Source organism: Microtus oregoni, unplaced genomic scaffold (genome assembly GCF_018167655.1).
Source record: "Microtus oregoni isolate MIOR12 unplaced genomic scaffold, Mior012 000096F_ref0000112, whole genome shotgun sequence".
Lineage (NCBI taxonomy): Eukaryota > Metazoa > Chordata > Mammalia > Rodentia > Cricetidae > Microtus > Microtus oregoni.
The window spans coordinates 922461-936711 of record NW_024544709.1 but is presented as its reverse complement, the minus strand read 5'-3'; the positions used below and the strand labels follow the sequence as shown (position 1 = coordinate 936711).

General features: G+C 43.8%; 1 protein-coding gene across 3 annotated transcripts in view; it reads left to right on the top strand.

The window, feature by feature from the left end:
- Slc7a2 (solute carrier family 7 member 2) overlaps positions 1-14251 on the top strand; it is a 59773-nt gene that overhangs the window by 22643 nt on the left and 22879 nt on the right. For all 3 annotated transcript variants that reach the window (XM_041644457.1, XM_041644455.1, XM_041644456.1), the window contains one exon: positions 13511-13901. In XM_041644457.1, coding sequence (XP_041500391.1) covers positions 13526-13901 — 376 coding nt within the window. In that variant the 5' untranslated portion in view covers positions 13511-13525. The remainder of the gene's footprint in view (positions 1-13510; positions 13902-14251) is intronic.

The following is a 14251-nucleotide window of genomic DNA, read 5'->3' as shown; positions in this document are numbered from 1 at the left end:
CGATTTCCATTAATCTGTATGTTACCCCGAGGCTGTGGCTTGCCAGTTTGGCATGTTGCTCCTGCAATGACATGGCATCTCCCTGACACTCTCTCTCTCTGTCTCTCTCTCTCTCTCTCTCTCTCTCTCTCTCTCTCTCTCTCTCTCTCTGTGTGTGTGTGTGTGTGTGTGTGTGTGTGTGTTTGACCTTCCCGCCTGGATTTACTCTGCTAACCATTGGCCAAATGGCTTTATTCATCAACCAATAAAAATGACACATATACAGAAGGGTATCCCACATCAGTCCTTCAATGTAGAGGAGTTTCAGGGTTGCAGAAGAGGAAACTAGAGGGGAGCACAGTGGGCCCTTTGTTCTCACTGCAGTTCCCTTGGAAGACCTCTGGGAGGGTCTCAGACAGAGGTGGCCTGGGAAGAATGGCTCCAGCTGTCTTTGTGGAAAGGGAAAGGAACAGAAGTGGGAGTTCAGTGAGGAATTCTCCGGCCTCAGTTTTCTCCTTTAAGGAGATCATGACTTCTACATGCTATCCTCTTGCTAAATAAAAGTTGGCAGTTTATATAAATGGAGTAATTTTTGTGTTCCAGGAGAAAACTTTTCTAACAAATATCTTCTGTGTATGTTATGGAAATAAGTTAATAATAGATAAATTAATAATAGCCCCGCCCCACCACTTCACCATCCATGGGGTGCTTGACGTGTGGTGAGCACGTAACGTGTGTGCCCTTTGATCATTACAGCATCCTGATAGAGCACTGTTGCTTTCATTTGGCCACTCAGAAATGTGTCTCATCCCCAATTCCACACAGGGCGCCGATTTCCAGAGCTACTCAGGGCACCTGTTACACCGAAGGAGCACAAACAGTAACAGTAGAACGACACCCGATTATAATCAGTTTTTAAAATGTTTGGTTTCCCTCTAGTGCTCTCTGGATAAGAGTTTTGTCATTGTTGCCTCTGTGAAGGGTCAAAAGAAAAGAAAAGAAAAGAAAACAGTTTGCCCCGCCTTTTCCCCTTTCACCATTCGTAGGTGAGGCAATTACCAAAGAGTATTGACTGGGACAACAATCGAGGGGGACACAGAGCTCAGCTCTGTTCCTGTGTGTAAATAAGGGTGCATGTGGAATACTGTCTTTTCTATTTGTGTGGTTAAAAAGTTCCTTTCAGTCCATCAGGTTTCCCTCACTTTTTGAGGTGAGGTGTGTCCCTCTGCCAACGTCTTCCATGTGCTAAGATGTTCATCTATATCACTAGAATGGGGGAGAGATTTTTCATTGTGGATATTTTTTTTATTTGAAGAAAATCAAATTGTGAAGGCCTTCTCTTTTAAAGGGGTAACTGATCTGGTCAGTCTATTAATCTGATTGGCCATAGAAACCAAAAGTAACCATTTCAGTGTGAAGAACTGCAGGCTGACACCACATTGTCCACCTGAAATGTGTACAATAAGAACAAGCAAAAATAGTCAACCCCCAGAATATAACACAGAAAAGCATCCCGAGTTGTGATTATCAGTGTTCGCTGGACTTGCTTCTCGCCTCCTCATGCCTTGTGTGTGCCTTCACAGGAAGATGTCCCAACAAAGGGACACTGTGTGGATGACAGTGTGGGACATGGGAACTGAGCGATGGGCAAGTCCTGAGGGAGACATAGGTGATAATCCAGAAGGATTTGCTTGCTTTGGTCTTAATTTGACAATCAGCTTTTGACTCTTGAATGATCATGGTGGAGAACCCTGCTTGTCTCATTAGCAACAGACTGTAGATGGATTCCCACTGAGGAGACATTAAACAACAAGAAGGTTCTAGAGCTTCTGATGTTGAAATACTGTTTTGCTACTTGCTAACAAGAACATTTCTGTGAGCAGTAATTTTTTTTTTTGTAAAGCCTCCTAGGAAAGATTCTTAAATAAACGTGTTCTTTGTTGGCATAAGATAAAAAAAAAATAGAGTTAGCTAGTGGGAGTTGGGAACTACAGTTTGCAGTAAATACTCTTCTTAAAATGTCTCTTGGTGACAGGGAACTGCTTTGCTTGTTCCTGAGAACATTTCTGTAAAGACACAATCTATACCTCCCAAATCCATTTAGAGTTGGTTTTTAAGGACTCAGAGAAAGTGTGGCTATAACTCCATAGACTGTAGTCCTAAATGGCAAATCTGTTTGAGGAAAACAACCATCAGATATCACAAGTATCCTGTCAGATAGTGAATGCTTGGTCTAAGCGGGGGAAGAAGAAAACTAGGTAGATACCAGAAGGAATAACTGTGGCTGCCTCGGGAATTTGCTTGAGGAATTTAATTTTAAAATATGCATGAATAAAGTAAGTAGTGTGGATTTGTGAAAAACAACAACAAAATATTAAAATTGAAGTTTTATGAAATAGTTCATTGTGTATGTGTCCAAAATGGGAATGGCCTGGAATGGGGGCAGTAGGTGACTGAGAGAAGACAAGCCCCGACATCCCTTTTGGGGGGATTTGTGCACGAACGCAATCTTACTAGAATAAAGCACATATTCCTGGAAGGTCCTGAAGCCTGAAGTGGAGAGAGAGGAAGAATTGAGCCACGTCCACCTGGTTCGTGATTTCGTGTCCAGGTGCATCACACGTAAGGTGTTAAAAGAGTGAGGGTGCAGAAACATGCACTGAATGGCCCTCTGTAAACTCGGCACCCCAAAATAGAAGGGGACTGAAGAAGGGAAGAAGCAATTACCCTTATTTCCTGACACGAGACCCCTGGGAACCTCAGGTCAGGCAGTTACATGTTATTCGCCAATGAAAGTCAGACATTCCTAGTATGTGCTTGGGAAAGAAGGACTGGATCCCCAGGAGGCATCACAAGCTCACCATGAACAAGTTATGCCTCACAAACTCTATGACATCTGTTTTATGTGGTTGTCAGGCCAGTGGATATGGGAAGTTTAGACATAATGTCTGCTGTCTATGATGATCAGTACCTGTAATTTCAGCATTCCAAGGCTGAGGTTGGAGGATCATAGGTTCTAGGCCAGCCTCAGATACAGATACAGAGCGAGACCCTATCTCTATAAGAAGCAGGTGGGGAAGATACCAAAATAATATATCAGCATTTCACAAAGCATTTAACTCCACTTATTGTGACAACCTTGGCTAGATAGGTGAGGAGATAGGCTAGAGAGAAAAGTTAATTGGTAGATGTATGATATACCCAGAGTTTTGTCAACAGGCCAACGTTGTTAGAGGGATATTCTTGGTGATATCATATGTGCTTGCCTATGTAAGGTGTGACATTTTACATATAATTTACTTAAAGTTGGAAAACATACCTGTCAAAAATTGCAGTGATACAAAAATAGGTAGGGCACTTGATGAATTGATTGCCGGACCTTTATTACAGCAGTTGCAAATAAAACTTTCAGTTTTGAAATGGTATTGTTCAGCCCTGGAGTTAAGGCATTCACTTGTATAGGTATCTTTGATTTAAAAAAAAAAAAAGCAGACATGTATGTTTGAGTTGACTACAAACCAGGTGTGAAGCAGTCATAGATGTCTGGCTGTATTTCAGCATCTGTGGGGGCCCAAGGAACACAGCAAATAAAATACAGACGGATGTTTCAGGAAACTCAACAGCCGAAAGGAGTCTGCTGATTTCAGAGCTTGCCATACGAAAGTACTATAAACCAGGTGACTTTTAACAGAAATGAACTATGTCATGATCCTGTAGTTATGGGGCCAAGGATCAAAATGACACCTAGGGCACAGTTCCCTGGAGAACATGGGGTCACCCCCTCTTTCTTGTTTTTAATATTTATTTATTTATTTATTTATTTATTTATTAAGTATACAATATTCCATCTGTGTGTATGCCTGCAGGCCAGAAGAGGGCACCAGACCTCATTATAGATAGTTGTGAGCCACCATGTGGTTGCTGGGAATTGAACTCAGGACCTTTGGAAGAGGCAGGCAATGCTCTTAACCTCTGAGCCACCTCTCCAGCCCTCACCCCCTCTTTCATTCCCTGTCTTCTTAGAGTGGGTGACTTTCAACTTTTGGTGTTTGTTGGGTAAAATATTCATCACTAACTTATGCCACTGCTACCACATGGCATTTTCCTGTGTGTCACCTGGCAGGTTTTCTTCATATGTGAACACAAGTCGTTCTGCCAGGGGCTTGATTTAATGATCTTAATGCCTACAAAGACCCTGTATCCATTTAATGTCATCAGGCAGGGTACCAGGGTTTAGCATTTCATAGCTGTTTAAGAAACACAACTTAGCCTGTAATGAGGAAGAAAACATGTTTATCCAAGTGGTTGCCTATAATCGTTATAAAGACAGAAGTGAGGTAAAAATACAGAGTAGGCTAAGGTTGTAGCATGTATACTTTTTTACAATGTGTGAGGTTGTAGGTTGTTTCCCCAGCACCAAGAAAGAATAAACAAGAGCCAGTGTTGGGAAAACATGAGAAACCTAATTTAATGCAAAGAGAGCTATCAGGTAAAAAAAAGGCAAAAGTCATTTTCCAAGAAGACTCACCAAGCAGAAAGCCCTAGGCTCTGTGTTCTGAGGAAGTTACAAGGAAACCCATTGTCGCTCAGGGCAGAGAGGAGGGAACAGAAGATGGGCTGAAGAGATAGTGAGGAGCAGGTCCAAGGCCTGTGTGCCATGTTTGTCGGGTGTATGGGGGGAGGGGTTAAAAACAGCAGATTGGTAGACATATGTAGGGGAAATGGACTGTAAGCAAATGAGACGTTGTATGGCCACATCTGGAACTCTCCGCCTTTACCTCAGAGGTTCTCTATGTTGTTAGACTTGAATGGATGTGTGTATATAACAGAGGATGTCTTTGGGCAGCAGCCATTTGGATTTATTTGAAGGAGGAAACAATTCAGGAGATGAAAAGTTTTCTAGCAGGGAAGGCTGCCCACAGGGAGGACAGGACGCCTTCATACCCAGCCTCTGCCTGAGGGCAAAGATGAGGAAGGCAGCCTGTAGCAGTGAGGTGAAGAGGAAGCCGTTTCTGTGAAAATCCTCTACATGAAGCGTCCATGAGGTTTGAAAGGGGGCAGAGAGATTTCTAAACTATATTACACATCCTTTAAAAAAAATAAGAAAATTAAAAATCTTAGTGTTACTGGAGAATGATCAAATACTTGAATTCATTTAAAAATCTTGGCAGCATTATTCAGATGATTTGGCTGTGCTGTGCTGTGCTGTGCTGAGCTGTGCTGTGCTGAGCTGTGCTGTGCTGAGCTGTGCTGGGCTGTGCTGGGTGCTGTACTGAGCTGGGCTGGGCTGTGCTGGGTGCTGTGCTGAGCTGTGCTGGGCTGTGCTGAGCTGAGCTGTGCTGGGCTGTGCTGAGCTGTGCTGGGCTGTGCTGAGCTGAGCTGGGCTGGGTGCTGTGCTGGGCTGTGCTGGGTGCTGTGCTGAGCTGTGCTGAGCTGTGCTGTGCTGAGCTGTGCTGTGCTGAGCTGTGCTGTGCTGAGCTGTGCTGTGCTGAGCTGTGCTGTTCTGTGCTGTGCTGAGCTGAGCTGTGCTGGGCTGTGCTGAGCTGAGCTGTGCTGGGCTGGGCTGTGCTGGGTGCTGTGCTGAGCTGTGCTGTGCTGAGCTGTGCTGTGCTGGGCTATGCTGTGCTGGGCTGTGCTGAGTGCTGAGCTGTGCTGTGCTGGGCTATGCTGTGCTGGGCTGTGCTGAGCTGAGCTGTGCTGGGCTGTGCTGAGTGCTGTTCTGAGCTGGGCTGGGCTGTGCTGGGTGCTGTGCTGAGCTGTGCTGGGCTGTGCTGAGCTGAGCTGTGCTGGGCTGTGCTGGGTGCTGTGCTGGGCTGTGCTGGGTGCTGTGCTGGGCTGTGCTGGGTGCTGTGCTGAGCTGAGCTGTGCTGGGCTGTGCTGTGCTGTGTGGAATCCCATTTGTCTTGGCTGACACACTGTAGTAGTCGCAGTGAGAGTCTTTAAGCTCATGTCTTTGGTCCAGCTCTCTCTACTATTCCCTGTCTATTCCTTCAGCTGACCACTCATTCTATCAAGCGTGATTATACAGATCATTGCAATAAATTTGTTCAGCCAAATATGTTTCCTTTTAGAAACGACAGCATGTGAATATACACATTCTGTTTCACACCGAAAAAGCAATGTTATCTTCTTTGGGGAGGAGGGAAACAAAGGGCACGTAGTAAATACAACAGTACGTTTACCAAGGTACATCTGAGAAGGATTTCAGCACTCACCCCTCTCTCTTGAAGAGGATCTGAATCAGACTCCAATCCTCAAAACCTCCCTCCCTCCCTCTTCTCTTGGAACAGGTAGATAGGTAATCTAAAGACACTCATTCTTTTGACTGTTGGCTTTTCTTTCGAGTGAGTGGAGTAGCTAGGGGCTGGCAGAGAAGGCAGAGAAATGTCTTGCTGACTTTAGTGACTCAGAGTACCTGGGATAAGGACAGAAGCAGAGGGCCAGGGGACAAGCCAGCAGCAACTGGGAACACACAGGTCAATATCTCTTTTCACGTGTGTGGGCGAGAAAGCAAATGTTCCAAGGATAGTTGGCCAGCAGATCAGAACACAGCATTCACGTGAGAGCGGCAGAATTCACAGCTGGAAGGGTAAACTAGAGACGGAGCCCAGAGGGAAACCCAGGATGGAGATGAGAGTCCAGTGTGAATAAGCATTCAAATTAAAATCTTACTAGTTGTAGATCATAATTCTTATATCTGTGTTCTAGTGTTTATGATATATATATATATGGAAATACATATGATATATTTCTGAGAGTACTTAAAATTATGGAAACTAAATTCTGCTTTCTTAACGTAATTCACTCACAAACCCTTGTGCAGCATAGTCTCAACTATTTGCCACTTCCCCCGAGCATCATTTAAAGTGAGAACGGAGAAACAGAAGTGTTGGTTTCCTGGACAGAGCTAGGACTCAGAGTCTAAGGTATTGCGCTTGCGCGCTCTCTCTCTCTCAGCACATTAGTGCTAAAGACCAAAGACTGCGCAGGCCAAATCAGACAGTGTTTTATAAAGCAGTAACAGGAATTCAGAGTAGAAGAGAGTGTTTATCTTTCTTCCTACAGTCTTCTTAACAACACCATAAATGTGTGTTTATAATGTGAATTGCTGGCTTTAAAATACTTTATGTTGGATATTAATATATTTTTGTACGTTTGTGTGGGTATGTGGTATGAGTGTATGTGACCATGTTTTGTGTGTGTGTGTGTGTGTTTGTGTGTTGCACGCTTGAGTACACACAGGCGGAGACCATAGCTGGATAGCAGGTGTCCACCTCTCTCAGGCTGTCTTATGGCCTTCAAAGTGGCTTTTTGGAGAGAATTGGAAGCTCTCTATTTGGACTATGCTAGCCAGCCAGCAAGCTCTAGGATCCACCAGTCTCTTTGTCCCTAGTGCTGGATTAGAGGCTTGCATGTCATACCCAGCTTTTTGTGTGGTCGTTGGGAATTCAAACCCAGGTTTTCAAACTTGCAGAATGAATGTGCTTACCCACTGAGCCATCTTGCTAGTTCTTGTTTGGTTTTTGTGAGTCATTTTTATAAAACCTACTCTGCCCACCTTATTTAAATACCTTAAAACCTTTATTGATGAATGACTATCAGATAGTTTTCATATTATGAGATAATTTCAGTTTTAAATCACATAGTAATATGAACTGCTGCTGTTTAAAATTAAATCAAAGTGGACAGTTGGAGGACCTTTTGGTAAGGATTTTGTATATTGATAATTATTTTAAGGATTTTTCTCTTATTATTTATTATAGAAATTATATTATTATTTTGCAAAATTTGGGTTTTTTTTTCAAAGGAAGGGATTGCTCCAAAAAAGTAAGAGTCTATTTGAACTTCCAATTATCTTTCAGAAGTAACAGAGGTTATGACTCCATCAAAATACCAAAATGGGTTTTGAAGATTGTGGATATTGCTTCATTGTCAGAAGAAGAATGAGCTAAATGGGTTCTCTCGTTTATAGTTTTTGCTTTAGGGACTATCTACATTATAGGTAGCCTGCTTTATTTACTACTTATTTAGTTTTTGAGACAGAGTCTAGGGCTGGCTTTGAACTCTTGATCTTCTTATGTCAGCCTTCTGAGTGCTGGGGCTGTAGGATGCATTACCATGCAGCCTTTTTTCCCCCACTCTTGAAGATTCACTGCTTCCAGCTCCTGCTGAATCTGAACAGTGCGCCCCCTGCTGTGTGTTCTGGCAGTGCAGGACTTCCTTTAACACGGCCAGTCTGCCCCCCCCCCCCCTCTCTCTCTCTCCTGTTTCTGCGTTCCCTAGAATGGTTTTAAAGGCATTCCACTTAGGCTAATAAAGTTTCAATTTTTGGAATTTCTAAGGCTTGACCTTTTAGAGAACTTGTCATTTTGTGGAGCAGTTGGTCGTCTGAATTCAGTCTTTACAAAAATATGGAAATAAAAACTTGTACGAGGAATTGTTGACAGTTGTGGCATATTAATAACGTGTCAAGACGGCCAGGGTTGCATTTTAAGAACTTCGCTGTTTCTAGTTGGGCTCATTTTTTAACATTATCCTTCGTTTGCATATTCTAAATATAACTTGTGGTTCTGCACCATGGGGATGAGTTGGCATGCCTTTCCTTGCTTCCTCTGAGCGCACAATAGGAGGGTTTTATTCTCAATTAGCCGATGCCAAGTGAACTTACAAAGTTCCCTTAATCAATAGCAGTGTTTCAAGAATCTTCCCAAGATGCCAGCAATAGCAGTCTCTGCCCGTACATTGTTCGCAGAACGTCAGAAGTGCCAAATCAGAGCATTCTTCTCAAAATTGAAAATGTAGTGTAGAAGTGACCTCCCCCCCACACAAGAAATAACTTTATAGCAAAACCATGAAACTAGGTATCCAACTACATTTTTTTTGAGCTAAAAAATGGGTGTGAATTCTTGTAAAATTCCTTTCCCACCACAGTTTGATGGAAGGAATTTTTGCCTAGCAGTGAGACAAGAGTGGTCAGATCCTAACAGCCAGCTAACTCAAGTAGCTTTGGGGGCCGTTCAGGGTGGTGGACTGAAGAGGGTGTTCTGCCTCTGGAAAGACAGTGGCTAGAGGAATCAGAGTGCCCTGAAGCATTTATCAGTTCTTTGCCTTCAGACAAAAGACCTCTGCTTCTCCCACCCCCATCCTAGTCCAGGCTCATACTTCCCAATCTGGAATCCAAAATTTGGTGACTAACCCAGAAATAAGTATAGCAGTCTGTTTCCTGAGCACTGGCTTCCTCAAAGGGTGCTAAGCGCATAGATTCCTTCAGATCATCTGGATTTTTTTTTGGCATCCTGGAATGGACAGGGCATGAAAGGTAGAATTAAGGGAATAGAAATTGTTTTTAAAACAGCCACGGTCATTTTTTAGAGTTTCTTTCAGAAGCAATACTAAATGAACCCCCCCCACACACACACCTTTGTTTTGCTTTATTTTGCTGTTTTTTTTTTTTTTCAAGACAGGGTTCTCTGAACTAGCTCTTATAGACCAGGCTGGCCTCGAACTCACAGAGATCTGCCTGTTTCTGCCTCCCAAGTGCTGGGATTAAAGGCATGCGCCACCACCACCCAGCTTATTTTGCTGTTTTGATTTGTGTTGGGTCTGTTTAGTTTATGCGCATGGCCACTTTGCTGAAGCCCCCATCGCTGGCCACTTGCTCCTTCGTCACTGCGGCATTGTCTCCCACCCCTAAGGCACATGCAGCTGGAGCAGAGACAGATAGATAGGCAGGGCATGCTCAGATGTCCCCTAACTCTAAAGAACATAATGACTGTGACACTCAAACCAATGGGGTGTAGGCTACAATCCCCCAGAGCAAAGGTGACTGAATGGGTTCCCCTACCAGGGAGACATGGCCCGACAGGACCAATCACCTCTCTTCCCTCCAACCCTGCCAAACTTGCAGTGTTAGGCTGTGTTTCCTCTGCTCTGCTAACTCCCCATGCATGCAAGCTGTGCTGGGCTGTCTGGCCAGTAAAACCAGAAGCTCCCCATGAGGTCTGGTGGTGTTGCAAGGGCTGCCCTTCCAGCCTCTGCTCTGCTTTCATTCAACCCTAAGGTTCACTCACCTTTTGCCCTTTGAGCTTCACTTCCTGCCGATTCCTTTTCCTCCCAACATCAGACTTCCAGTTGTAATACTTTTCCAGTAAGGTATTCAGAGAACCCCCATTAGGCCTAACCTTTACACCCACCAACAGTTTGTGTTTGGCAAGTGACTCCGGAGCAATGGCTCTCAGCCTTCCTGATGCTGTGACCCTTTAATACTGTTCCTCGTGGTGCTACTTCATAGCTGTAATTTTGCTGCTGCTTTGAATTGTAATGTAAGTTTTGATATGCAGAACATCTGATATGCGACCCCTGTAAAAGGGTCATTTGACTCCCCAAGGGGTTGAGACCCACAGTTGAGAACCTTTGTTCCAGCGACACCAATGGCTTTATCTTATTCCTTTCATAGGTGGACTGTGATGTTGGCTAACTATACAGTACCTTAGTTTGTTCATCTATACAATGAAATTAATAATATATCTGATCTTACGGGAACACTAAAAAGGCTTTGGGATTGGACAATAAAATAAAAGGTATCAGGGCGTACCAGGAACATAAAAACACCAGAGACCTACACTGTTAAAATCAGTAGCACTTGCGAATTAGTGGCAGGTATGAGATAATTTTGGGAAGGCCTTCTCCTGATGTTTGCAGTGGTCTCTATGGAGTGACTGGCACCAGCAGCTTGGGGAAAGGAACAGGTGGTGCCCTATGGTATTCGGGGTGATTTATTGGCCAGCCATTGCTGAAGGGAATTGGTGCCTGCTTGGTGCTGGTGCTGCGACCAAGCCAGGGCAGAGTGCTGACTGGGCAGCTGCTCTGGTTACCACCGAGCCCAAGGCTTTGCTTTCATTATTCCACTTTTTGCTGTATTCTCTCTTCCCTTCCCCTGGGAACAAAGTTACATGCTAAAATACAACAAAACCAACAAAGAAAGAAAGAAACAAAAACCATGTTCCTTCTGTTCCAATGAAACCGCTCCATCTGTACTGCGGCTGTGTTTTCAACTGTTCCCGAGGTGAGTGTACCCACGTGTTCCAAACCACCCGTTTTCTTTAGGAACGTCCCAAAACCCTGCAGCAGCTATTCAGTTGTTGTATAACCTTAGGAGAAATGCCTGCCTGTGAGAAATGTTGAAATAGTACATTTCTGCCTCCACTTTCTAGCCATACTGATTCAGTACTTTAAGAGAAAGAACACATGCCCTTACTACAGTGCCTGGACATTTGCAACCATCTCAATTGTATCGTCGATTCTTACTTGTCTCGACTTTGCCATTCGCCTCTCTGGGGAATACCTGAGAGGATGAAGTTGTTTAGATGTGGAGAAAAGAGAGAGTAAGATGTTAGGGGAAATAAATGCAGGGCTTGTTTTTGCCGTTGGCTAGTCCAGGTGCAACGGTTACCATTTCTGAGCAAATAATAGCTTGCTTTGAGAAATTTATGTCTCAAAGATAAGTAAAAAGAATTACCGTCGGTCAGCCATGCCATATTGCTTTACCCTTTTGCTGACTTAAACTTTGTGTTGGAATTTTAAAATCATGGGAACATAGTTGATGTTGATATGGAGACTGCGAAGTCAAAATATCTAATCTGAAGAAAAAAGGAGGGGTAGGCAAGGATCCTTGTACTGCACATGGTGACTGCATTTCTCTCCCTCATTCCCGACATGCCAAGTGCATATTCCGCACCACGAAACTGGCAGAGGGATGAGAAAGAAAAACCTGGGTCCTAACTGGGACAAGCTAATTGGTTGCAGGCTCTAGGCACCACTGCCCCAATGGCTTGCCTCCTTTCGTTCCCCCTGTAGTAATATTGTAGGACAAGTGATTGTCACTCAGGGACCATTTGACATATCTGCCTTGAATGGGCTGGAGGGAAAGGATTCGTTTCTGTGATGATTGTATCAAATATGGAAATAAAGCCACAATCCAGGATGGATGTTTTTTCTATAACTAGCAGGGGACATCTGCCCCCTGGTGCTAGATCATCAGGTATTAGGGTTTAACTAGACCCAAAGTTCTCTGCTGTCAAATTGATGACCTGGATTGAAGACATTTTAGAAGTTACATTTCCGGGTTGCTGAAGAAGTATTGATAATTAGAAGTTGTCATCCTCCAGGCTAGGAGTGGACTGAGGAGGACTCATGTGTATCATTAGCCTCAATAAAATCATATAGGGACATGCTCATAGTGCTCGTCCCCGCAGGCTCGCTTCAATCTCAGCTCATGTGGATTTCTCTTCCTCAAACAAAGTCACTGTTTTAGAACTTAACAAAATAATCATTTGTTCTAAAAAAAAAAAACCCTACGTACTTATTTCTGCTATCATCAGACCCCTGAGTCTACAGGGATGTTAGAGCCCAAATATCCTAAGGCCAAGGCCGTAGGGTGAGTGTCGCGTGTGACAGTCTCATAAGTTTATGTTATTGTTGATGAATATGATGAAGTTGAAGGGACCAGTACCCTACAGCAGCAGATCAGTGTGCTGGTGTTCAGCCCATGAAGTACAGGCAGACATGACTTAATATCTACAGTTGCATAGACAGATACACAATAGCCCCTACCCCTCTTCCTCCATTGCCTTCAGTCTGCTGAATTACATGTCTCTGTAGGCAAAGTCAAATAGACTTTTAAAATTGCAGTATTTCTTTTGTACATAAGTTATACCTATTGCTCGGCTGAAATACACAGAAGTAAAAAATTAGTTCACCATCAAAATATGGTTAGGCCAGTATTTTGGCTCAGACATTTTTTTTTTCTGCAGTGTGTGTGTGTGTGTGTGTGTGTGTGTGTGTGCGTGCGCGTGCGCATACGCATTACGTGTGTGCATCACTGAAATCCATACTTGGTTTTATATAATAGTATTTTCCAGGCTTAAATTGTTTGGGCCAATGGGGCTCTTTCTGTTCATTATTCATCCCTGCTTAAGAGGAAAATAGCATGGTTCGGACACATTCATTAAAGCTTTCAAGTATATAACCACAATCCTTTACCTACTTTTAAGCCAGAGCTAGACTGTAAGCCCCTTAAACGAGAGGCCACATGTGTGGCCATTCTATATATATTCCTAGTGCAACCTTGATGTTTGAAAAAGCTCCAAAATCTTGAATTGGATGAGTGATTAAAGAAGAAAATGGTTTTAAGGGCAGGATCTAAACCTTGTCTTCTAGTGAGGGGTAAATTAGCCATCTAAGAAGAAATGCATTCCTTTCAATGTGTCTACAGAAATTACAATAATTGGAGCAAATAGTGAATCTTTCAAATCACCTTCTCTTCCACCCCAAAAGTAACTCGTTGGAGTCCCTTTAATTTTTATGTGTGACACTTGGGAAATGTGCAGCTTCTTCACCTTTAATCCTTCTGGTTGCTATGAACCAATTATCTAATAAGCAAAAGGGGGAGCTGTCTGTCTGTCTTTGCTCCGTGGGAGGGAAGATGGCCGCAGACCCCTCCTAGTAACCCCTCCTCTCCTTCCTCCCCTAGGCTGCTGTCTTCACCATGATTCCCTGCAGAGCGGCACTGACTTTTGCGCGATGTCTGATCCGGAGAAAAATCGTCACACTGGACAGTCTAGAAGATTCCAAACTCTGCCGCTGCTTAACCACCATGGACCTCATCGCCCTGGGGGTTGGAAGCACTCTTGGCGCTGGGGTTTATGTCTTGGCTGGGGAAGTCGCCAAAGCAGATTCTGGTCCCAGTATTGTGGTATCCTTCCTCATCGCCGCCCTGGCCTCGGTGATGGCAGGACTTTGCTACGCTGAATTTGGGGCCCGAGTCCCCAAAACTGGATCTGCTTATCTATACACATACATAACGGTTGGAGAACTGTGGGCCTTCATCACTGGCTGGAATCTCATTCTGTCATATGTCATAGGTAAATTCCAAAATCAAATATCGGTTCTGTAGGGTAAAATAGCCGTCCAGCGACTCTCAGCACTAGGGGTAAGCTAGCACATCTCAGCTTGTTCCCCCGGCTCATTTTTGTCATCTCTAAAATACATCCTCACTGCCGAAGTCTTCCCTTTTGAATTCATGATTCTTAATGGGTTTGAAAATTGTTTGAAGTTTTAATTTTTTTCTTTTCATGAGTTTGTGTGGTGTGTCTGTGTTCACATGTTTGCTGGTGCATATGATTCTGTCTTCGAGGGCACAGGGAGGTCCGAGAACATATCAGCATCTTCCTCAATTGCTCTTCCTTTTGTTCTCTGAAACAGGATCTCTCAG